The 24,086-nt window shown below is 41.8% G+C and overlaps 1 protein-coding gene across 1 annotated transcript in view; it reads right to left on the bottom strand.

The window, feature by feature from the left end:
- The window catches only part of LOC306748400 (aryl hydrocarbon receptor-like), a 33,791-nt gene extending 13,835 nt beyond the window's left edge, over positions 1-19,956 (bottom strand). Inside the window, exons 1-2 of the mRNA XM_079231566.1 lie at positions 19,834-19,956; positions 9,796-9,986 (exon numbers count right to left, since the gene is read on the bottom strand). Of these exons, the coding sequence (XP_079087692.1) occupies positions 9,796-9,986; positions 19,834-19,892 (250 nt within the window). The 5' untranslated portion in view covers positions 19,893-19,956. The remainder of the gene's footprint in view (positions 1-9,795; positions 9,987-19,833) is intronic.
- Positions 19,957-24,086: the final 4,130 nt, after the last annotated feature.

Here is a 24,086-nt window from a genome sequence, read left to right as displayed (position 1 = left end):
ACACACTCGGACCTGCCCAGCCCGACACAAAGCTGCAGCTCTGACACACACACACACACACAGTGACACACACACACACACGCACACACACACACACACACACACACACACACACACACACACACACACACACACACACACACACACACACACACACACACACACACTGCATACGACCACCGCCGGCACGCGATGAGAGCTGTGCATGTGCAGAAATCATAGAAATAACATTCTCTCACACACACACACACACACACACACACACACACACACACACACACACACACACACACACACACACACACACACACACAATTAGTGCTTCGGCCACTTCCAGGTCTGATTTGCTTCCTCCGCTCAGTGATTGCGTGACTGAGCCTCTTTAGCCTCTTTGGCCTCCATGTTTGTTTTTATTCCACTTCTTCTCCCCTAGTGGTTGTTCATGGAACTACATGTTTAAAGACACGCAGTTTATTACTTACATGCAACTTTAAGGATGTAAATTACAAAACGTCATGTCAAATATCTGTTCATGTTCGTGCCTTTCAGAACAGACATCTGAACATTAGAGGTTTAAAAAAGATCGTTTCATTTTGTTGACGTATCACAGAGGGAATTCGGGTCCTCCCTCATAAAACAGAAAATACTGTTAACAGTCGTAAAAAACTAATCCATGTTTTGCCATGTTTTTATTAATAAAATGTTGTATAAGCCATGACTCTTCACCAGTTCATCACACGAAGACAACTCTTGTTTGTATAACAAGTTTTCTGAAATGTTGTGTTTAAATATGAAAATGAGGCTTTATGCAATGGTGACTCTTAGTGAATTTAGGAGAAATCCTCAGACGCAAACAGACAAAGTAGTAAAATAAACACCTGAATGTGTATTTTAGATGTTTTTCTTACACTTTGTGTGAAAGAAAACACATCATGGAGGCAAAATAACCCAAAATCCCAGCTGACCAGTGCTTGAAAACTGTTTTTTTTTTGCCTGTCGTGTCTCAACTTAATGATGCTTAGCCAGAGCTTGACCAGAAAGTTGGAAAGACATCCCTGGAAGTTTGTGGGAGGCAGTGAAAAAAAAAAAAAGATTCCCACTGACATAAAACGCACACGCAGTGTTCACAGAGCAGGAAAAGACTGTTTACAGAACGTATTATATATTTCATGATTGAGATCGTTTAATGGTATTCATGTGCGCTGGAGCCAGATTATCATCATTTCTTCTTCTTCTTCTTCTTCTTCTTCTTCTTGCTCATTGGTGGTCTCGCTGTCGGCAGCTCTTCAACTGATTTACACTCCAGCGTTGAATTTCCTGCGTCTCTGCAGCACTAAATCAATAATAGTCGTGCGAATTAAAGGATTGGCAGATGAAAAACAATGTTTTTTTATATGCACGGATCATTTTAAAGTTATCTATCACGCAAAAATGACCAACATTCCCTTTGTTTTATAGAATAAAAAACTGATTTTAATCCTGCAAACACCCGTCGACAACATAGACAGCAGCGAGTCTCGCCTTTGATATCCGATAACTGACATTGCGAAATTCCCAATGTATGACTGCGGGCTGAAACATCCCCTACTCCGTATTAAACGCCGATGAAACGCTCTCACAGACGCCCTCAGAGCTTTTCCTTCCATGGCTTTTTCCAGACCGGTGTCACCTGACACCGAGAGAGGTCACTCCTCGGCATCAAGGCGGCCGCTTCCTGTTTGAGAGAGCGAGCCATTATAGGATTGGTTAAGTGCAGGGCTGCCTTTGATGCAGGCAAACATCCCTGTCACTCAAGGAGGGAGAAGAAGGAAAAAGGGGTCCGGCCTCCTTTCATCATGGGGTAATTAAGTGAAATCCCTAAAAAAAAAGAAGAAAAAAAGCCAATCTAACAAGTTCAAGCAGAGGGAAACAAGTCAGACGGTGAAGCCCGGAGCCATGAAAAGTGAGAGTAAAACACTCACTTGCTTAAGTCACACATGTTGGACGGCGATCAACCGTAAACAATGATAATACAACTAAAACGAGAACGACGACGTACTTTCCAGTTGAAAGTGTTCGCATGTGTTGTGAAGAGCGGAGAGAGAGAAGAGAAAAAAGAAAAAAGGGGAAATGACGTCACGGGTTGGACGCCTGCCAGGTTCGGAGAGAGTATAAAGCATGCCGGCGACGCATAGGGGAATATTATCTGGATTTGAAAACATTTAGTTCCAGCAGATCCTGTGCAGAGATCACTGTTCTCACGCGGATGTGCAGGAAGAGGGCGGCGCTCGCGGCGGCGAGCAGCCAATGGGCCGGGGGGGGTCCGCGGGTCCGCAGGTTTTTCCGACCTTCCCATTAGCTTTTTCCCTTTTGATTGATGTCCCTGTTTACAGCGGCGACGCGAGGGGAAGGAAGCGGCCTCGACTTCTCCGTGAGCAGACAGGAATGCCGTGGAGGCGTGTCGAGAGGACGCGAGCGCGAGAGCAGCTTTGGGATGGAAAACATAAGTTTTGGCACAGATATGTGGATTTATTTTGTTTAAAAAAAAATTTAAAAACAGGAAAATATAAAATGGTGCAATGTGTCAGGCTAGCATTTTAGTTTAAAACATTCAGACTTACTGTCTCTCATTATAATCAGAAGGTGAAGAGGTTAGCACCATGCTAACCAGCTAGCCGCGGCTAGTCTTGTAATACCGCTTGTGCCTCTAGAGGCGATAGAGAGTCACTGTGAGTCCAGTCTGTCCAACATGAGAGATGTATATATTATTCTCACAATAGATTCATGTTCATTTGGAGCGCGTGGACGCGGTAGTGGAGGTGAAATGCTGCCCCCTAATGGTTTGGAGTAGGTGGCCCTTTTTGGCGGAAAAAAGGGAACCCAAAAAGCTGCCTAGATGATAAAAACATCCGCTGATTAAACACTGTTCAGGACACAATGGGTTTAGCTGGTGGCGGTGTGGGGGGGCGCTTTATTTCGGGGCGGTCCGCCAAATATCACGTCGCTGAAATGATGCTTATCAGGTGGAGGAGGCGTTCACCAGGTAGAAATACCTCCAAGACGGCAGATAGCGAGCTAAAAGCTCATTTACACAAAATATGTCTACCAGGGTTCATACACATTCTGACCAATGGGTTTCATGACTTTTCCATGACTTTAAACCAAATTTCCATGAGCAAACATTTAGTGAAATCTGGGTGTAAACAGTAAAAAGTGAGTAAATGTAGTATTTAAACTAACAATGAGAATACAAAGCATACAGTAAACCTTAAATGACACAAATGAATGAGACAATAGTTTGATTAAAAGAATAAACATTTATATAGATGTCTGTATGTATGCCTGCTTATATTTTGAGCGTCTTTCTTTTAAAAGCATATTCATTATTTCAAACTCAGCGTAAATGAACGTCATGAACACATGAATATAACACATTTACATGACTTTTACTACACTTTTGGGATTTTTTTTATTTTTTTCAAGGACTTTTCCAGGCCTGGAAAAAAAATCCATGACTATTCCAGGTTTTCCATGACCGTATGAACCCTGTATATTACCAAATTCCTTTTTCCGAGGACCTTAAATAAATGAGATCTCCCACCCCCCCCAAAAAAAAAAAAACTTTTGAGTGAGTTAAAGACAGCTGATTTAGTTTGGGCCCCGTAAACAAACACCAGCATTTCTGGAAGACTCTAAATGTCACAGAAAGTCTTGGTGGGCGAAAACCAGGGGAAGAAAACAAGTTTTGGTACGAAGAGACGCAGCGCTGTGGTTTTTTTTAAAGCTGGAGAACAAACCTTCCAGAGAATGGAAATTTGGGGAGGAGGGGAAAATGAAAACATGATTAAATCTGTCTCCCGGCGGTTGCTTGCATTCTCACGATATACTGAAAGGCGAGTCGGGAACCAAGAGCCAGCAGGCGACGTCCTGCTCTCACGTGTTGTGATACAGAGTTGACGGGTGAATTAAAAGAGCATGGATCAATAGAAATAAATACAAAAAACACGTCTTTGGGATTCAAAACAAGACCGAGCTTCTGCAAACGCATCGCCGAGCCGTTTCTTCCTTCTCTTACACTGCCATGCGGATGGGGTTTTTGTGTGTTCAGATATCCCGAATACCAAATTACATCAAATTACAGCACGAGATACGGGGGTCACCACATCAACGCTGATTGCTAACAGGCCCTGGATGTTTTCAATGGGACTCGGAGAGCAAATCCAACATTTTTCGAGCCACAAGCCTTTCAAAAATATCCAGCGCTGCCTCGTAAAGTCACGCTATGAGGCCGAACGGTCCGGTTCGCTGGAAGAAAAAAAAGAAAAGACGGAGAAGAAGTCTGCCATTTAAGGCAGACGTAAATAGCTCGCTTCATTATCAGCTCTTTAAATCTCACTCGCATCCCCTGAAATTGCTTATGTTTGTTCTTTTCTCTCCAGCCTTTTTCTTTTTACCTAACGATTTATGAGATCATTATCTTAACTTCCAGGCATGTCCCCGCCTGAACACCCGGCCCAGGCCTGGGTTTGGACTAGGGTAACCCCGGAGAGGCAGCGGAAAGGGAGCGTTGCATTCTGGGTTCCTACTAGAACTCGTTCGTAGAGCGAAACAAGTCAGAAATGCCTTCGATTCGCAATATCGCCTACGCAACTTTATGCATGGATCCAATAAGACACTATTAAAACAACAACACGTGTCCCTCGCTGCCCGGTCCGTGCGTCCTGCCTGGTCGCTACTGAGCATGTGCAAACTAGTGCTAAACATGCTCGTGCACCCTATTGTCTCCCTGGTGATGTTTACAAATCGAGAGCTAGTCAACGTTAGCGGTTAGCAGCCGGTGGGCAGCACTGTCCCGCTAGCGCAGCTAACAGCTAACAGCTAACGCATGCAGGTTGAGTCACATGATGACGGGTTCAAGCTGAAAATAAGTCAATAATAACGCTGTTGTGTGTTTCAATGCAATCTTTGGGAGAGGGGGAAACTAAATGAACACAGATGTCCAAGACTCACATTCTGGGGCAGGAGATTTTATTTCTTTTTACTTTGAAGAGCAGCAACAGATCCGCGCACGTGTTTCTGCTACGACCGCATTCAGACTTTGGTTTGGTTCCTTTGTTGTTGTCTTTTTTTATACATATACATATATATACACACACACATACATATATATATATATATATATATATATATATATATGATCTTCAGTCTGACTTCTGGGTCTAGTTTCAGCATAAGTTCAGCTGCTACTCGTGCTTACGATAACAATTACAATGCACTCTATGATGGAACAAATGGTGAATCCACAGCATCATGGCTCATGCATGTATCTGGCCCTCTGCACCACCACCCATGCCACCATTCACCACCTCATTGCCCGTCCTGGTTGCACTCTAATTACCAAGAAGAAGACTAATATGCTTTTAGAGCGCTCACTAATCATTTCTGCGGCAGACTTCATATTTCTTCACCAACACAGGGATGCCTGTAGTCTGAAAACAAAACCAGGATTCTTCTTCTAAAAAAAAAAAAAAAAAACACACATTCAAGCTTATTTACACAAGATGAATATCACCAAAGGACCTCTGTGTTAATTAACATGCCGAGTCAACACAGCGCTGATCCGAGTGTCTGAGAAATGGACACCGCGGCCGGAATGAACTGTCGGTAACCGGATTCCCTGAAGGCGACGTCAGAGCTGTTTGAGGACGTGTGACATAAACGATGCTGCAACCCAATATCCCCTCTAATAATGAACGACACCTTTTCACACACACACACACACACAGACAGCTGGCGTGGCCGACACTGCATATCTGCAGGCTGTCTGTAAGAACGTGTTTGACGCCTGTGAAAGTGTGCGAGTGGCGGACCCCGCCATGCAGAGGCTCCAGTCTGAGTGGAGTTCAGCTCGCTGCAATTTACTGCTAAGCCATAGAATTATGCGCAATTACCAGGTAAGTTGTCCTTCTCTTGTTTTGTTTTTTTCCGAAGCCTCTCCCCCTTTCCAGTGTCCACGGGGAATAAAGTCTCACAGCAAAAGGGGCGGGGCTTTTCCCTCTCTACGCTTACTAATCCTGTTTTACTGTGTACATTATATACTGCAACATTAATTATTATTGAAGTTTTGACCAATTTGTTGCTGCATTAAAAAGGGTCATTATTTTAGTAATTTACTGAATTTTTGTATTCCAGAAACTTTATATCTAATCACCGACGTGTGACATTTTGTTTTGCAAAGTTAGTAAGAAAATAAATATACATCTGTTATATCTACATGTTTAGTTACCATTGCCACAGAGGTTTAATCCAATATCCCTGAACGAACGCAAGCCATGCTGACTTTCACGCTCACACACGCACACACACACACACACAGATTTGACATAATTACATTATTTTTCTTTCTCTTCTTTCTTTCTTTTGTTGTCTATGTTATGCATATTTCAATTTATGTTTGCAATTTTGTAAAATGTTTAATATTATATAGGTGGAGGCTTCAAATAAGCCCAGTTGGCTTTTTGTCTCTTCCTGCACTGTGATATTCATTTTCTGTTATGATTCTTTGTTGTATTGTTTGAATTGTGCAAACAAAACAAAAATATATATATATAAAATGGAGGGTTCGGCTGACATATTTTAACCTTCACGTCGTAATGTAACTACAGGTGCGCTCCATTGATTTCCATCAACATGGTAAAACACTAAAGCAGCAGCAGCTGGCGCGTCCCGTCTTTTTAACGGCTGCTGCGGGTCAGGATTCAAGAACACCGGACCCGACATCCTCGTTGACGCCGAGGTCATTTTTATTAGACTTGAGGAACTGCACAGTCAGCAAGAACTGAAGCCGACGTGACAATGTTTATTATGCTTTCACACGGTGAATGTAAACATACCAAAGATGTTCTGTTAATGACACGCTTCACACTCGTCTCCTCTGTTGTCTCCTCAGTTCCTAGACGCTCGTGACACACTTCCTGTTCTTCCAGCTATTTATTCAACTGCCTCCTCTCAGAGAACAATGAAAGTCTGAAACACGACGTCAACCGGCCGACAAACTCACTATTTAATCTAATATCTCAGCTTAAAGATGACTTGTTTTGTATTATTCTATTCTTGAGAAGCGGTACCAGTGAGCGCAGGTCTACGGTGAAGAGCGGCAGTGTTTATGTGGGTGATGCGTTGCACATGGGCCGTTTGATGTGACATGTGATTCTGATCCACCGCCCCGTGGCTACAGGGCACAGACCGTCTTCTCAGCGTTGCCCGATCACTGCCAACGCCAAATGAGCTGAAGGAGAGGGAGCCGGGGAGACGAGCAGAGGCATAAACAAGCAAACTGCAGGAAGATGGACGTCTGCGATGCAGAAAGCTGCACAAATGAGAACTAAAAAAACAGCTGAATCTTTTTCGGGTGATTGCTGCCTTTGGAATACGGGAAGGGGAGTTTTCCATTGACCTTTGCCTGAAAATTAAGACAGTAGGAGAAAAATGGCGGCCGTGGTGGTTAAATGAGGAAGGCAGCCGTCAGCTCAGGACTGCAGAATGCCGAGAGGAACTGTCGAACTTTCTTTTTTTTAAACCACAACCGGCCCCGATCCATGAAAGCAGAAGAATGCATGCGTGCCCGATGTCTGCATGGGTTCATGAAAGCACTGGCATCAGTGAATGGATTGTGGTGTATTATTATTAGTCACATCTAAATCTCTCATCTCAATTTTCCCTTCTTTTTACAGCATATTAAAAAGATATGCACGAAGTGCACGAAGTGCACACGTTCTCACGCAAAGTTCCTCGTTCCATCAACACAAATGTACGTGTAAGAAATGGCATGTGCGTAGTTTTAGTGTTTACACATCAACAAAACATCTGGCCCCAGGTGTTTGATGGGAGTTGGACACGACTCCGCCGATACGCCACGTCTGTCCATTTATTAAAAATACAGTCGAGGAAAACCACGTTGAGCCTGCCTCGCATGCACGGAAAACTGGTGTTATTGATGGTTCATGACCGTTTATTCAAATGCTGTTTGTGTTATGTTTTACTGGGAGCTGCATGTTCGTTAAAAGGGAACCAACAGGAAAACAGATATGCAAAACGACTCAAAGCTGAGGGAGTTTGTTATAGGTTAGAAATGTCAAGTTGTAAATGCACTTAAGCAACGTTATGCGTCCGCATAACAGAGAAAAGTAGGCGAGAGGTTGTGAGAACAAGCGGCGCAGGAATGTCCCGACTCCTCCACACTGACTGCCGTCTGCAGCGGCAAACGCTTTTAAATGCACGTTTTAGGTTTGGAAACTTTCGCTGCGTCCGTCAGTTTCGCTGGTTTAACGTCGCGGGTGACAAAGGCGCGATGGAAAGACGACCGCTGAGACGTGCGAGCACAAAAATAAGAGCGAGTTTATGAAAAAAAGGAAAATGTGCGTCTCATCCTGATAATATCTTGGTGACGGTACTTGATACCTATAAATGGAGGTACTTCAGATAAAAAAAAGAAGAAAAATTCAATAATATAAGTGTAAATTGTATATATTCTATATTAAATCAGACTCTGATGGCACAGCGCTGTGTATTACGTTGTTTTTTTAAACCCAAAATGCTGCGCGCTGGTTAGCGGGTTCATCACTGCTCTACGGTTTCACTTGAAATAACCCAATAGCATCGAAACTCAATCCGCTTTGAGCCTGGATCTACACAAATAAAAAGGACCGTTTTGGTTGCAGCCAATCACTGCGAGCGTTCTTCGATTTAAAGCGCCGTGATTGGCCCGACACTGCATGGGGGGAAACACTGTGCATAGTTAGCTCGATGCTAAATCCCAGGTTCAGTCTAGGTTTGTTTTGTTTTTGCACACACACACACACACACACACACACACACACACACACACACACACACACACACACACACACACACACACACACACACACACACACACACACTGCAACCTGTCCAACTACAAGACAGCACAGGCACAGAACGGCAACCGAGACAAGACTCGGGTTGGGTACCGAAGACCGGTGCAAATATCACAAAGTGAGATTATTTGGAGTGTTTTGTACATTTGCCGTTTGCCGAATTCAAGAGCAGCTCCGTCTCTCCCAGTTGATATTAATGAAGACGAGGAGTCCAGTAAAGCAGCAGAGTTTGTAGAATCCAACAGTTTCTGAGTGGAGTTCTGAAGTTTGAAGCTGTGTACAGAGTGTGTGTGTGTGTTTTGTATTTATTCATATTTATTTAAATGTACTGTAAACTGTTGTTAACGGTTAAAATATTGTTCATAGTTTGAGGTTAAAAGGTTTGAAGCTATAGTTGGAAGTCAAGTGTTTTGTATATATATATATATAGTTAATATATTCTTCAATTTGAAGAAACAAATTTACCTTGACAATAAAATAAGGCTTTCGTACACCAGTATCGGGAAAAACCCAAACGATACCCATCCCTAGACAAGACACAGATATATTCTAACAACATCAGCGGCGCCCCAAGGCAACCGGGCGACTTACTCAGTAGCCTGTCTGCCAACACAAATATTATATGCCTGACTCACGTATAATTGACTCGTCATTCAGAGCCAGGGTGAAAAGCTTAATGAACGTACAGCGTGGACTCGGAGCTTAATGGCGAACAAAAGGTTTTTTTTGTTAATCGGCTCTGTTTGAAGTGTTGCTCACAGAGAAGGGTGGAGCGAGGTTACAAGTAGCGAGGATGTGCCGTTTCCTAAAAACCAGATTCCTGCATGCCGCGCATTCCTTGCCTCGGCCCGACGGCGTTCGCTCTGCAAATGGCTTTTCCAGTTTTCCGAAGGATCCTCACCTTTGAAGTAGCTCTTGACCCTCAGGTAACCCACGCTGAGGCGGAGCACCGACAGTTTGTCCAGACGGGAGCGGACCTCCCCGAAGAAGGGCAGCAGGTCGGTCAGCCGCTCCAGCTCGCCGTTCAGCCGATCCCGGTGGCGCTTCGAGGGGTTCGACTTGACGACTTCATTGACTTCGGAGGCCTTCTTCCTGCGGGGCGGCAGGGGAAAAACACAAAAGTTGGATATCAAAGTGTCACATGTGCCGAGTGAGAAAGCCCACGTATAATGCTATATACGAGAATGCTATATAGGAGAATGCTAAATAGGAGAATGCTATATATGAGAATGCTAAATACGAGGAAAGCTAAATACAAGAATGCTAAATACAAGGAATGCTAAATACGAGAATGCTAAACAGGAGGAATGCTATATACGAGAATGCTAAATAGGAGGAATGCTAAATACAAGGAAAGCTAAATACGAGAATGCTAAATACAAGAATGCCACATAGGAGGAATGCTAAATATGAGAATGCTATATACGAGAATGCTATATATGAGAATGCTAAATACGAGGAATGCTAAATATGAGAACGCTATATACGAGAAATGCTAAATACGAGGAAAGCTAAATACGAGAATGCTAAATATGAGAATGCTATATAGGAGGAATGCTATATAGGAGGAATGCTAAATACGAGAATGCTATATATGAGAATGCTATATATGAGAATGCTATATAGGAGGAATGCTAAATACGAGAATGCTATATATGAGATTGCTATATACGAGAAAGCTAAATACGAGAAAGAAGGCTAAATACGAGAAAGAAGGCTAAATACGAGAATGCTAAATACGAGAAAGCTAAATACGAGAAAGCTATATACGTGAATGCTAAATACGAGAATGCTAAATACGAGAATGCTAAACATGAGAATGCTAAATACGAGAATGCTAAATATGAGAATGCTATATAGGAGGAATGCTAAATACGAGAATGCTATATATGAGAATGCTGTATAGGAGGAATGCTAAATACGAGAATGCTATATACGAGAAAGCTATATACGAGAAAGCTAAATACGAGAATGCTATATACGAGAAAGCTAAATACGAGAAAGCTAAATACGAGAAAGCTAAATACGAGAATGCTATATACGAGAAAGCTAAATACGAGAAAGAAGGCTTAATACGTGAATGCTAAATACGAGAATGCTAAATACGTGAATGCTAAATACGAGAATGCTATATAGGAGGAATGCTAAATACGAGAATGCTATATATGAGAATGCTGTATAGGAGGAATGCTAAATACGAGAATGCTATATACGAGAAAGCTATATACGAGAAAGCTAAATACGAGAATGCTATATACGAGAAAGCTAAATACGAGAAAGCTAAATACGAGAAAGCTAAATACGAGAATGCTATATACGAGAAAGCTAAATACGAGAAAGAAGGCTTAATACGTGAATGCTAAATACGAGAATGCTAAATACGAGAATGCTAAATACAAGAATGCTCAATACGACCCAGCGAATATTTCGCATCTAAACCATTCATACCAACAAAGATGCGAAATTGTGACTGTTTGCAACACTTACAATACAAGGCAATACAATATTTGAATAGATATTAGTTCTGAAAAAATAAATAAAAATGTAAACAAAATATTTGCATTCCGTGATAAAGTACTAGCAAAATAAAACACTCCCCCAGTGAGTGGACACTGAGCAACAGAAAACTGTGCCGAACATCCCACAATTATCGAAATAATATAATAGTTACAAATGAAAAAATACCAGCCGGAGAAAAGATAACTTCTTTACAAACTTTGCCTTTTTAAGAACACATGTGCATCAGTGAGAAAGCCCACGATTCAGACAGGGAACCAGGACTGACTCAGTTCTGAGGCCTGGTGAGCCGGATCTGCCAGAGCAAGCCATCTGCCGTGACACATGTCCAATCAGACATGAGCTATGCTAACCTCTGAGTAATAAACACTTCAGGTGAGTCAACGGGACGTGATGAGCGTGAGGTAGAGGAATGCTGTCAACGCACCAGCAGAGCCTCAGTTGTAGAACGCTCAGCACGATCCTCAGTGTTCAAGATCCTCGTTCAGCTCGGGACTCAACAACAGTGTCGGGTTTCATCTGTTCAAGTGAGCTCGGCTCGAAAAATATAACCGCTCAACTTGAGGACTTTACACATCGCCGGAGGCCCGACAAATCAAATGTGATGACAAATCAAATATGATGACAGATCAAATATGATGACAATTTAAGTATGATGACAAATCAAATACGAGAATGCTAAATATGAGAACGCTAATGCTAAATACGAGAATGCTAAACGCGAGAATGCTACATACGAGAATGCTAATGCTATATACGAGAATGCGAGAATGCTAAACACGAGAATGCTATATACGAGAATGCTAATGCTAAATATGAGAATGCTAATGCTAAATACGAGAATGCTAAAAACGAGAATGCTATATACGAGAATGCTAATGCTAAATACGAGAATGCCAAAAACGAGAATGCTATATACGAGAATGCTATATACGAGAATGCTAATGCTAAATATGAGAATTCTAATGCTAAATACGAGAACGCTAATGCTAAATATGAGAATGCTAATGCTAAATACAAGAATGATAAATATGAGAATAATAAATACGAGATAACTAAATACAAGAATGATAAATACGCGAATGATAAATACGAGAGCGCTAATGATAAATATGAGAATGCTAATGCTAAATACGAGAGTGCTAATGATAAATACAAGAATGCTAAATACGAGAATGCTATATTCGAGAATAATAAATACGAGATTACTAAATACAAGAATGAACCAAACCATCCATACTAGCAGAGATGTGAAATTGCAACTGCTTGCAACACTTAAGGCAATAAAAGGTTAGAATAGATATCAGGCGTTTCCATTCCACACAGTTTGATTGACAGTTGGGCTTTAATCGGGAAGCAAAAGCTCAGAAAAATCTACCTTGTTCCGGAAAAAAAGTTATGTAAAAAAAAAAAAAAGAACATCCCACAATTATCGAAATAATATATAGTTACAAAAAAAAAAAATACCAGCCAGAAGAGAAAAGTGAACTTCTTTGTAAACTTTGGCTATTTAAGAACACACCATGTGCATCAGATCTGAGTGCTTAAACGTAACTTAAATCATCATATATATACATTTTCATAGATCCAGTTCTCCATCGTAAACGACACGGTGTGGGTTTTGGTTCTCAAGGACACAATCCTCTTCACTCAGAATAAATATAGAACGTTGCCACAAGTCGTCCATTGATGGCATATATCTTCTTTTTTAACCACGACAGCCGCTTCATTTGCTCCGCTTCACTGAGGACCACCCAGCGCCGGCGAGGAGATACACGCCATTACTCACAAAGCAGACACACATGCTGCACCGGGGAGGGAGTGTGAGCCAAAGAGTGCAACGGGGTACACCACACACCTGCTGAGGAGAACGCTCTTACGGACATGGGGGCTCATTCCTGCCAGGGAAAAGAATGGATGGAGGGTCTGATGAGTATCAGCTCACATTTAGGACGCATTAGTCAACCTTTGCATCGTTTAAAACTGTTTTTTATACGTTTATTTGGTGACTTAGTCCATTCGAAATGCTTCCATCCTCACATGGGTGGGAAAATTCAACGTCTCTGCAAAAAAAAGAAGTCGCCGTCTGCTCGCCTCTGCCAGACCGGCGGCTTTTATAGACGCCGGTCGCTCCTAGCAGAAGGCGCTAGGAGCCCGACGGGCTAACGAGGTTATTTACCAAACGAGACGTCAACGACGAGCGCGAGCCAATCCGTTGTTTACTTTAACCGCGTTTAATGAACGGATCCAAGCCCTCTGCCACAGAATGTGCCTTTTATGCACAATGGCTTCTCTGTGTGCACCGTGAAAGCCGTTAATATTAGGAATTATCACGGTTAATTGACTTAATTGGCCACTGTTGTTGTCATTTTATGGTCGGGCCTTAACTTTTTTTACGAGGCACCCGCTCACATCCGCAGTGTGAGGATGACCGTGGACTCTGCTTGTTTTTAATGACGCCGTTTAAACTGAAGACGGCTGCTGTCCAATCACATTCACGTACACGATGGAGACGGCCAATCACGGCAGCCCTCTCAGAGACGGCTCAGCTTTTGTCAAATCTGTCTGGTTGCCTTAAAAGGTCTGTTTACGCTGGCGCTGTGAAATTATTATTGATGATTTGGGGATTCATGCATCTGGGTGCCAACACTGGAGTGCATAGAAATACACAATATACAAAAAACATATCCCCATATTGCAGTTTGCCGTCCTTATTTATTTATCCTTGCATCCAAAAATGCCACAAACTGGTTTGGAACCTTGCCCTCCTTACTTGTGAGCCCTGGTGTAAACAGATCTACGAGTATCTGAGTACCCGTCTGTGTTCGTGTCTGTTTTGTGAGAATAACCACGAACTCTTAGGACCTGAAGCTCAGTCAAATGTCCTCGTTAGCTTCCCCTGTGACCATCTATCAATTGGAACCAATCAGTGGTCCGTATCGAACCGGCCCCATCAAATCAGATTTAAAACAGTTGGTTCCGGCTCTTAAACGCATCAACAACCTCTCCGGCTCCATTTTCTGCCGTCTCAGCGTGTGAACAACCGACGAGAATTCCTCCCCCTTAAATTTCTCTCTTTACCGAAACTTTGGTTAATGACAGGCTATAAAAGGTCCTCCTCTGCCACTGGATAGTCTGCGGGGAATGCAGCCTGAACTTGATTGCTGGCTTCAGACCTGAGCTCTACCTTTCTCAGAAACGGAGCGCTGCTGATCTCACTCTCAAGAAATGCCTTCGCGGAGACAAAAGCCAGCATTCAGAACCCAAATTTTTTTATTCCCTCCCTTTCCCTCCACCTTGATTTGCTATGGATCACGGGGTTGAGCAGCAGACATGAAGACGTTCATTGTGGGGCGGGGGGGAGCCGATGTTTTACCTCAACACTCAGTTGTCTGTGGTTTCCTTATCTCAAAGAGCGAGAGAGGAGAGGTCTGAACTCGGTCACCTCGGCCTCAGAGCCCACTCCCCCGCCGCCATGTCGCTGACACACATTTGTCTGTCTGCTCGGAGCAGGCGGAGCGCCGGCCCCGATCCAGAGGGATGACTCAGCGGCTCCAAAAGGAGGAAGAGCGTGCTTTTGCTTTCTGTGCACGTTCGGCCGCTGGTAGGATAGTTTACACTAGCAGGCCTTGGCCTGCAGAAGAGCTTTCCAGACCCGCGAGGTGGAAAAAATAGAACTCACAAAAACACGCTGGTACGGGAAGGGGTCACAATAAAAACAGTTATATTCCACTATGTCTTGCAAGCTTTTCTGTTTATAATATAACAAATTCACTCCAACAGAAATGCAAAAACGGCATACGAAAATAAACAAAACGGAGGACCCCTTTTTGCCACCGCATTGCTAACTTCACAGCGGCAACCGCGTGACTCAAAGAAGTGATGCATTCAGTGTTTGAGGTGTTGCAACGCGGACACTCGATGGAGAAATTGGATGCAGAAGTTTCTATAGACGTTTCACAACCGCCGTCCTCTGGGAGCGAGCGAGCCACAACCTCTTTAAGGCACGACTTTGAAAACACCGGCTGCGGGTGAGGTTGGCACCAAAACTTTTTTTTGGGTGGTGGTGGGGGGGTCGGGGGAGCTGGAACTGGTTTGGGCGGAACGTTCTGGCCCGAATATCACTCTGGGAAGGAGCCGGTTCTTCTGTTCAATGGGGAATGGAGGGGGGCGGGCTCCTTATTGTCACGAATCCCTAAAATTACTTTTTAGGAATGCTCCTGGGATAACGCTTGTGTCTGGAAAATAGGAACACCTTCCCAGCAGGAGCCATTGTTTAGATAACGTCTTGGACGTTTACGGGTTGTGTGTCTTCCTTTGAGACGACAGCCGGGAATCGAACCCCCTCCTCTCCTGTTAATGGACAACCGGCTTCACCGCCTCATCTCACATCAATAACATCACATTGTATATCGATAATAAAGTATTTAGTTTGGGATTCACAAGTTTGATTCCAAGCTCCGTCCTGAGCGGAGACATTTTGTCCTGTAAGAGCGTTGAAAAAAACCCAGAAGTATCTAACCGGTGTTTGTGAAGACGAAACAAAGAGCAAAGAACAAAGGGCAACTTTGTTGCTGATCACCGGGAGTGTTTTGGTGTTGTGCCAAACCTCTTATCAGCATGTCTGCCAGTGTATGTGTGTCTCTGTGTGTGTCTGTGTGCATTAGATTACTGTGCAAAGCACATTTGCACTGCCAAAGCACATTATCGGGTCTTACCATTGGGACACCATTGTTTGCTCAAATAAATGCTCCGTCACGATAAAGCATTTAATATATAATCCACTTACTCTGTTAAGTACACATTGCCACTGTGCTCTCTTAGGGAGGCTTTAATGAGCTCTATCATTAACTCATATTTTCACAACAACCTGTCGGAGTCCTTCAACGGCTGAAAAACTAAACTGCACAACCAACTCTTGGCCAGCAAACAGCCCAATGTGCATCCCAAAAATATCTATATGTCGCATTAGTGATGTTTAAATATTGCTGTTGCAGTCAAACCCAGAATAATGCTGCGTGTGCGTTGGTGCACAACAGGCTTCTGCTTCACCAACGAGGTCGACTGACTGCTGGGTGAAGAGTTCAAACATCAGCCCCGAGCGAACCGGATGAACGGAAAACAAAAAAGGGACGTTTCAAAAAGTTCCGTGAGGCGAGAAACTTCCCAGAATCAATGAGCTGGACGGAAAAGGCAACACACTCATGACATAAACACATCAAATCTTAACTACCCACATGTTGCAAGAGCAATGCAACATTGTCTCTCAACTTTATCAGAATCAGAACCATTTATTTGCCAGGTATGTTACACATACGAGGAATTTGTCTTGGCGGGCGGTGCAGACATTAGACAACAACAACACAATGCAAGAAGTAGAAACATTAAATCTACAATAGAATATAAAATAAAGTTCACAGACAAACAGATAACAGGACCGTAGTAGGTAGTTTAGGTACTAGTAGTTAATGTAGGTACGAGTAGTAGGTAGTTTAGGTACTAGTAGTTAATGTAGGTACGAGTAGTAGGTAGTTTGGGTACTAGTTTAGGTACTAGTAGTTAATTTAGGTACTAATAGTAGGTAGTTCAGGTACTAGTAGTTAATGTAGGTACGAGTAGTAGGTAGTTTAGGTACTAGTAGTTAATTTAGGTACTAGCAGTAGGTCTTTTAAGTACTAGTAGTGGGTAGTTTAGGTACTAGTAGGTCGTTCAGATTATAGTAGGTAGTTTAGGTACTCGTAGGTAGTTTAGGGACTAGTAGGTAGTTTAGGTATTAGTAGGTAGTTTAGGTACTAGTAGGTAGTTTAGGTACTAGTAGGTAGTTTAGATTATAGTAGCTAGTTTAGGTACTCGTAGGTAGTTTAGGTAGAGATGTGAGTTCTAATGACGACATGATGGTCTCCAGTTTGGAACTTTTGAGTTTACATTTCTGACAATGAAGCTCAGCACATGACTCAGCGTTTAAGTAGTTAGATGCACGAGAACAATGTTGCTTGCAAAACTGACTCTTTATTTTAAATGGCCGCTGTTCTACAGGAGTGGAAGATGTAGTGTTTCCTCTGGCGGTAGGTAGAAGACATTACATTAGTATATTTATTTAATAATGCAACAGGATGCTTGGCAAAAGGAGACTGGCAACGTACGCAGAAGGCGGAGCGGTAATAAAAGGAGAGATTTTTTTTGGGACGGGCAGATCTGCCATGGAATGCCCCTGTGTAGTGACCACAGCTTTTTGTTTTTTACAGTCGGGCTCAATGGTGCCTTTGTGCAGCGGAGCCCAGCTGGCCGTCTAGGAAACCTCAGTCCTCGCTGCTCAGTCCCACGTCTTCAGATAAACACAGACGTCTGCACACGGGCCCACCTTTTTTATATTTTGAGATTTCTACGCTGGGAGCAGCCCAGAGTCGGGCCATACACATCTCTACTGCAGCCTCGTCTGTGTTTAACAATGAAATCAATTCTGATCGGACATCTTTACAACCGGAATCATTTCATTGCGTCATCGTAACCGCTTTATGATATTGTCTGTACGTCTTTACGTGTGTCTTCCATGTTTATGTCGCTATATGAACTACATACACTATGTCTGCAAACTAAAAACACATCTTTTCCGACAATACCTTGAATAAAGAAAGTAGCACTTATAGCACTTTGTAGTTTGGCTTTCTGAGTTTGTACTAATGGTTGAATGCACTTATTGTAAGTCGCTTTGGATAGAAGGGGCAGCTAAATGTAATATAATATATGTATTTTTGTCACATTGTATCACAAATTAAATAAATAAAAAAATTACAAAAATTGTAATAAATGGACCAGAGGGACAATCCCACCCCTTAAAACAAAACGGTATAATTTAAAATAACTGTTAGAAGGTACTGTTATTACATTTCAAAAGTACCGCTACATTTGTACGATGATTACTTATGTAAACAAACCTTTACATGGATGTAGTTTTTTGTCTATTGTATTGTTAATCCCTTTATTATCAGAATCAGAACTATGTATTCTCATGTATGTTTACACATACAAGGAATTTGTCCTGGCGGGAGGTGAACAACATTTAACAATAACAACAATAAACATTTAACGATAAACAAAGTGCAACAATGGGAGGGATATTTACAATTAAATCTACTATTCTACAGTAGAATATAAAAATTTAAAATTTAAATAAAGTAATGAGAGTTTAATTGATATTTAATTTGTGATGAGGGCCTTTTGGTTTACATTTACACCTACAAGTTTCATGTTACGTTAAAAACTTTGGGTCAACTGATATTCACGCTCCCTTTAGCTCTATTTTGGTCTCCACCAAGAAAAAAAAAGTCATCTTTTTGTACAGTGGATTTTAAATGTATTCTTCTTCTCGTCCACTAAGAATATGAAATGTTTCCACTTTTTTTTGGCACTTTGTGTAAAGCACAAAGTATTAATAAAAGCATGTTTTCTTTGTTTAAACTATACTCATAACGCATTTTAAAAGAGTTCTACAAAATACTACATCAATAATGCATCAATAATAAAACCCTGAACAGAACTTCAACTTATATTTAAGTACATATGATTATGTTGTACGAATCAAATGACTTTTATTTGTTATGCAATACTTCTGTATATATACTTTGAAAGTACTTCCACATCTAAGTGTACTAAGAAGAAGTGTAAGAATCGAGAGGGTTAAAAACCTTTTTCAAAAAAGGAGAAAAACAGGCAGCGCGCACACACACACACACACACACACACACACACACACACACACACACACACACACACACACACACACACACACACACGAGGCCGTATCAGATTACAATAACACACTCGGATCCCGCGAGCCCCCCCCCCCCCCCCGCCCTCCTCGGAGCATCGCGTGAGAGCAGCGGCCGAGTCTCCAACTTGATTGTGATTAATGCGCGAGGGCAAGATATCCATGCCAGATCCAAAGCTAGACGCATTCTTAAGGTGGTCCGCCAGAGTCGAGAAGAAACCCCCCCAAAAAAGATCATAATCATCAACTCAAAGCACAAGGAAACACTTTAGCGGCTGTTAGTTGTTATTAGTATGTATTTTTGCTGTAGATTTATGGATATGGAATCGATACAATGATAAAAAGTTTAAACGAAGCTACGGTCTACCTTAATTATATCCTCATTTTCGCAAAAATGTCCGATTTCATAACTTCCCGAATATGAGTTAATCTCGTTTATTACACTTTTACATTGTTCGTTATAACGGCACACAGTCGGTGGTTATAACTGTTGAAACAAGTGTGTGGTTATAACTAGCACTTTATTAACTTTAACTTAAAAGTCAGTAAGGCGCTCTGCGTGGTGCGTTTATGTACCAACTTCAAAAAACGTGAAAACAAATACTGTACGCAGGAAGCGAAGAGAAAAGCTTAAAAAGTAGTTTTAACTCTTACTGTTTGAGAACGGGCTTCTTCCTCTTCTTGTTAGCGTAAGACCCCGGGTTCCCCAACATGGTTGTGACTTCTTAGCGCGTGTTATAGTCCGTCGTTTATTCAGCCAAAGGGAGTCAAACTCCCATTCTCGCCCGGGGGTGCGCGTAGGTCTGCGTGCCGCGTTGCCAGCTCCCGTGGGCGGACACCGTGGCTGACCTTGGTCGGTGGTGCGTTGACGGTGAGCTTGAGCCGGTAGTGCGAATAGAAACCGGTGAAGTTTTTAGAGTGAAAGGGAGGCGGAATTTCAGAAAAGTTTGGTGCCGAATTCACCAGAAGTCCAACCCTTCCCCCCCTTCGTTGGATAAACAACGCAGCCTTATTATTATTATTATTATTATTATTATAATTCAGAGTCACTTTTTCCTTTTTTCTCTTCTCTTTCGCCTCCTCTGTCTCTCGCTCCTTGCACGGGGCGTTTTCAGGAAATGTGCATGCGCGGTCTGTCAGCGCTGTGTTTTAAGGTGGACTGGAGGTTTTGTGGCTGCTTCTTCTGCTTCTGCTTTTGTAATATCCACAGTGTGCTTGTGAATATATATGTTTTATTTATTTTGTTGGAATAATATGTTCTCTGACCGCAGCAGGAAATGTTATTTTATATGTTTATCCTAATAACTTCCATGATATCTGATGCACACATATCATGTTGTTTTTGTAACACATAATAAAAACCTGGCTTTAGTGCTATATTCCCACTATAAATATCACTCTATACTTTATGACTTAAATATATTATATGTTTTAATCCCATGTACTTTATTCTCTGTGGAGAATAAACTAATGCACGATAACTGAGTTTAAAACTAACAAAATCAAAGTGACTGTTTTTACAGATTTAAAAGCCACCGTGGTAGATTTGTAATAATAATACAAGAGTGAGGATTAAAAACAGCCACAAATATTGGCTCCAGGGCTGAGCCAAAAAGGCTTTTAACTTGTTGATTATATTTTATTCTACAAACTTTATTACATTTATCCGAATCTATGTTAACACCCAAACAAGGCCTCCCACGCGATTTTTGGTGCCAATCCACATGGTCAATAGTCGTACTGAAATAAACCGCCACGCCAAACTAAAAGAAAAAGAAATGTGTTCTCTGTGGACCTGCCTTTGTGCACAGGGGCATTGTCATGTTGAAACAGGAAGGGCCCTTCCCCAAACTGCTGCCACAACATTGAAAGCGTCACTGTATGCCGAAGCATTAAGTCTTCCCTTCTGCATGTCCTGACACTCAGGAGCCCAAGACCGTGGAGAACAGCCTGAAACCAAAATCATTCACAGATGTGTCCACAGACATTTGGCCATATCGTGCATTTCTGAGCGTGTTTTGAGTACATGTATGTTGTGTTGCACACCGGCAACGTGGTAAAAATAGTCAGTGTGCATGTAAAACCTTCTTGATTTCTGAATGTGCTGTTGATGGATCAATACTATAATAAGCCCCCCTATGTGGAATTAAGGAGAAGTATTGAAACATTTGATTTAATCAGATATTTGTACATGTTTAATTCATTTGCAGTATTTGTACTATGACTTTTTCTGAGGATAAATTTAGTAAAACTTTTTTTTTAAACTTTATTGTCATTTATGATCTGTTTAAACAGCAGCCTCCACTTAGGGGTTTTTCCAAAGGAGTTATAGTTGTTTACAAATACATGAATAATCCAACACATCTGCTTACAACTCATGTTAAGTGGGGCGACTGAAAGTACAATATTTGTCCACAGCTGTAAAAGATGTCATACGCTCAGTGGGCAGCTTATTAGATTCATTTCTTAAATGAATGCAGGCTGATACAATCTCAGCATCACGAAAAAGTAATTTTAATATTATGTTTTTGCTGAAACAGTTTAAGAGACATGTTGATTGAACCTCTTGATCATTTCGGAGGCCGCGGTCTGAAGGTATTGTGTTAAACTGACAGGTGTTTCTATTATTTTGTCCACCACATTGATATGAGCGGAAGATAGACTAAACACAGGTACGCCTCCCTGTCTAAGTGTTTGATGTTCTGAATTCCTTTGTGTTTGAAAAGTGACTTCCTTCCTCACCTCGCCACACACCAGTGACAGCTCGAGACATGTTGACGTTGCCGCGGAGACCATTCACACCCGAATGCCTGGTTTACGGAGACGCACCCGCAGCCGCACACCTACCGAAAAATGTGACCGTGCACGTGGATGTATTAGTGAATGGGCCTTCAGGGCACAGACCTCGGGCCCCAAAGTAACAGGGGCCTCCCTGAACCCCTGTATCAACAAATAGGAGACCCAAAATGACAAAGAGACACAAAACAACTACAAAGATACACTAAACAACCACAAAGATACACTAAACAACCACAAAGAGACTCAAAACAACCACAAAGATACACTAAACAACTACAAAGATACACTAAACAACTACAGAGAGACACTAAACAACCACAAAGATACACTAAACAACCACAAAGAGACTCAAAACAACCACAAAGATACACTAAACAACCACAAAGATACACTAAACAACCAAAAAGATACACTAAACAACTACAAAGATACACTAAACAACTACAGAGAGACACTAAACAACCACAAAGATACACTAAACAACCACAAAGAGACTCAAAACAACCACAAAGATACACTAAACAACCACAAAGATACACTAAACAACCACAAAGAGACTCAAAACAACCACAAAGATACACTAAACAACTACAAAGAGACTCAAAACAACCACAAAGAGAAACAAAACAACCACAAAGATACACTAAACAACCACAAAGAGACTCAAAACAACCACAAAGAGAAACAAAACAACCACAAAGAGACACAAAACAACTACAAAGAGACTCAAAACAACCACAAAGAGAAACAAAACAACCACAAAGATACACTAAACAACCACAAAGAGACTCAAAACAACCACAAAGAGACTCAAAACAACCACAAAGATACACTAAACAACTACAAAGAGACTCAAAACAACCACAAAGAGAAACAAAACAACCACAAAGAGACACAAAACAACTACAAAGAGACACTAAAGAGACACAAAACAAAGAGACACAAAACGACTATGAAAAGAGGCAAAACACCCACAGACCAAAATAACCACAGAAAGACCAAAACAATTACCAAGTGACACTAAACAACTACAAAGAGATGCAAAATGACTACAAAAAGACACTAAACAACTTTGTTTGATTGGACATCAGAGTCGAGAGGTGGGACAACAACCACGTTATTGATTCTTAGCTCATCGACCAACTCTTCCATAATGTTTTCCAGGGTTATGGTGTGTGTTACTTGTGTTGGGCCAAACTTACATAGCACCACTGAATCAAACACATCAAAGACCGGCGGACAAAGGAGCTGGAGACTCCGGGTCCAGTCGCCACGCCCGATCCGCCGCAGAACCAGGAAACGCCCGGTGTTCTGCGAGAGGTTCCTCTGTGAACAGCAGTGTGTATCTGTACTTCCTCATCACAGCCGTCTGTCCTGTTGAACCCTGAGTACTTTCACTTGAGCTGCTGGTTAAGTCCACGTGTCACATTTCAGGTTGTGTGTTTTTGAGTCAGAATCCGGTGTGTTGCCCAGAAGGTTTTCCACGTACGAGAGGTTTCCTTTGCTGTGTTGGTGCACAACATATGAGGAAATAAAATGAAGGCAAAGTATTGCAAAAAAACTCAAGAAACATACATTTAGAATAGCACAAAATAAAAACATAAAAAAGTGGAAAAATGCTATAAAATATATTAATTAATTTGATATATTGTAGTTTTGTGCAGAAACAGTACACAATATACAAAGAATATGCAATGCACAGAGATTTTTTCATTTTTTTTATTTTATTACCTGTATGTATAAATGCTGCTCTAGCGAAAATATTTCCCTCTGCGGATTAATAAATAAATCTATCTATCTATCTATCTATCTATCTATCTATCTATCTATCTATCTATCTATCGACATGGTAAAAGGCTCGTTTATGAATGCATATTTCCTGTTAATTCCCATGTAAAGTTCCCATCCTGAATATTCTTGCGACCCCATTATCTCCACAATATATCTGTATATTTGCAGCTGCACGTTTGTGTCCCGACTAAATGACCTCACCTCTAAACACTCGTCTCTTCAGCGGACGAGGAGTGTTGAGTGTTTAGTTTCTTTTACAGTTGCAGTTTTATTGGTCGTGTCACTATTGTCAAAACATGCACTGTTGTTTCCTCATT

Source organism: Taurulus bubalis (assembly GCF_910589615.1).
Source record: "Taurulus bubalis genome assembly, chromosome: 1".
Taxonomy (NCBI): domain Eukaryota; kingdom Metazoa; phylum Chordata; class Actinopteri; order Perciformes; family Cottidae; genus Taurulus; species Taurulus bubalis.
This window is presented reverse-complemented; position numbering and strand designations above follow the sequence as displayed.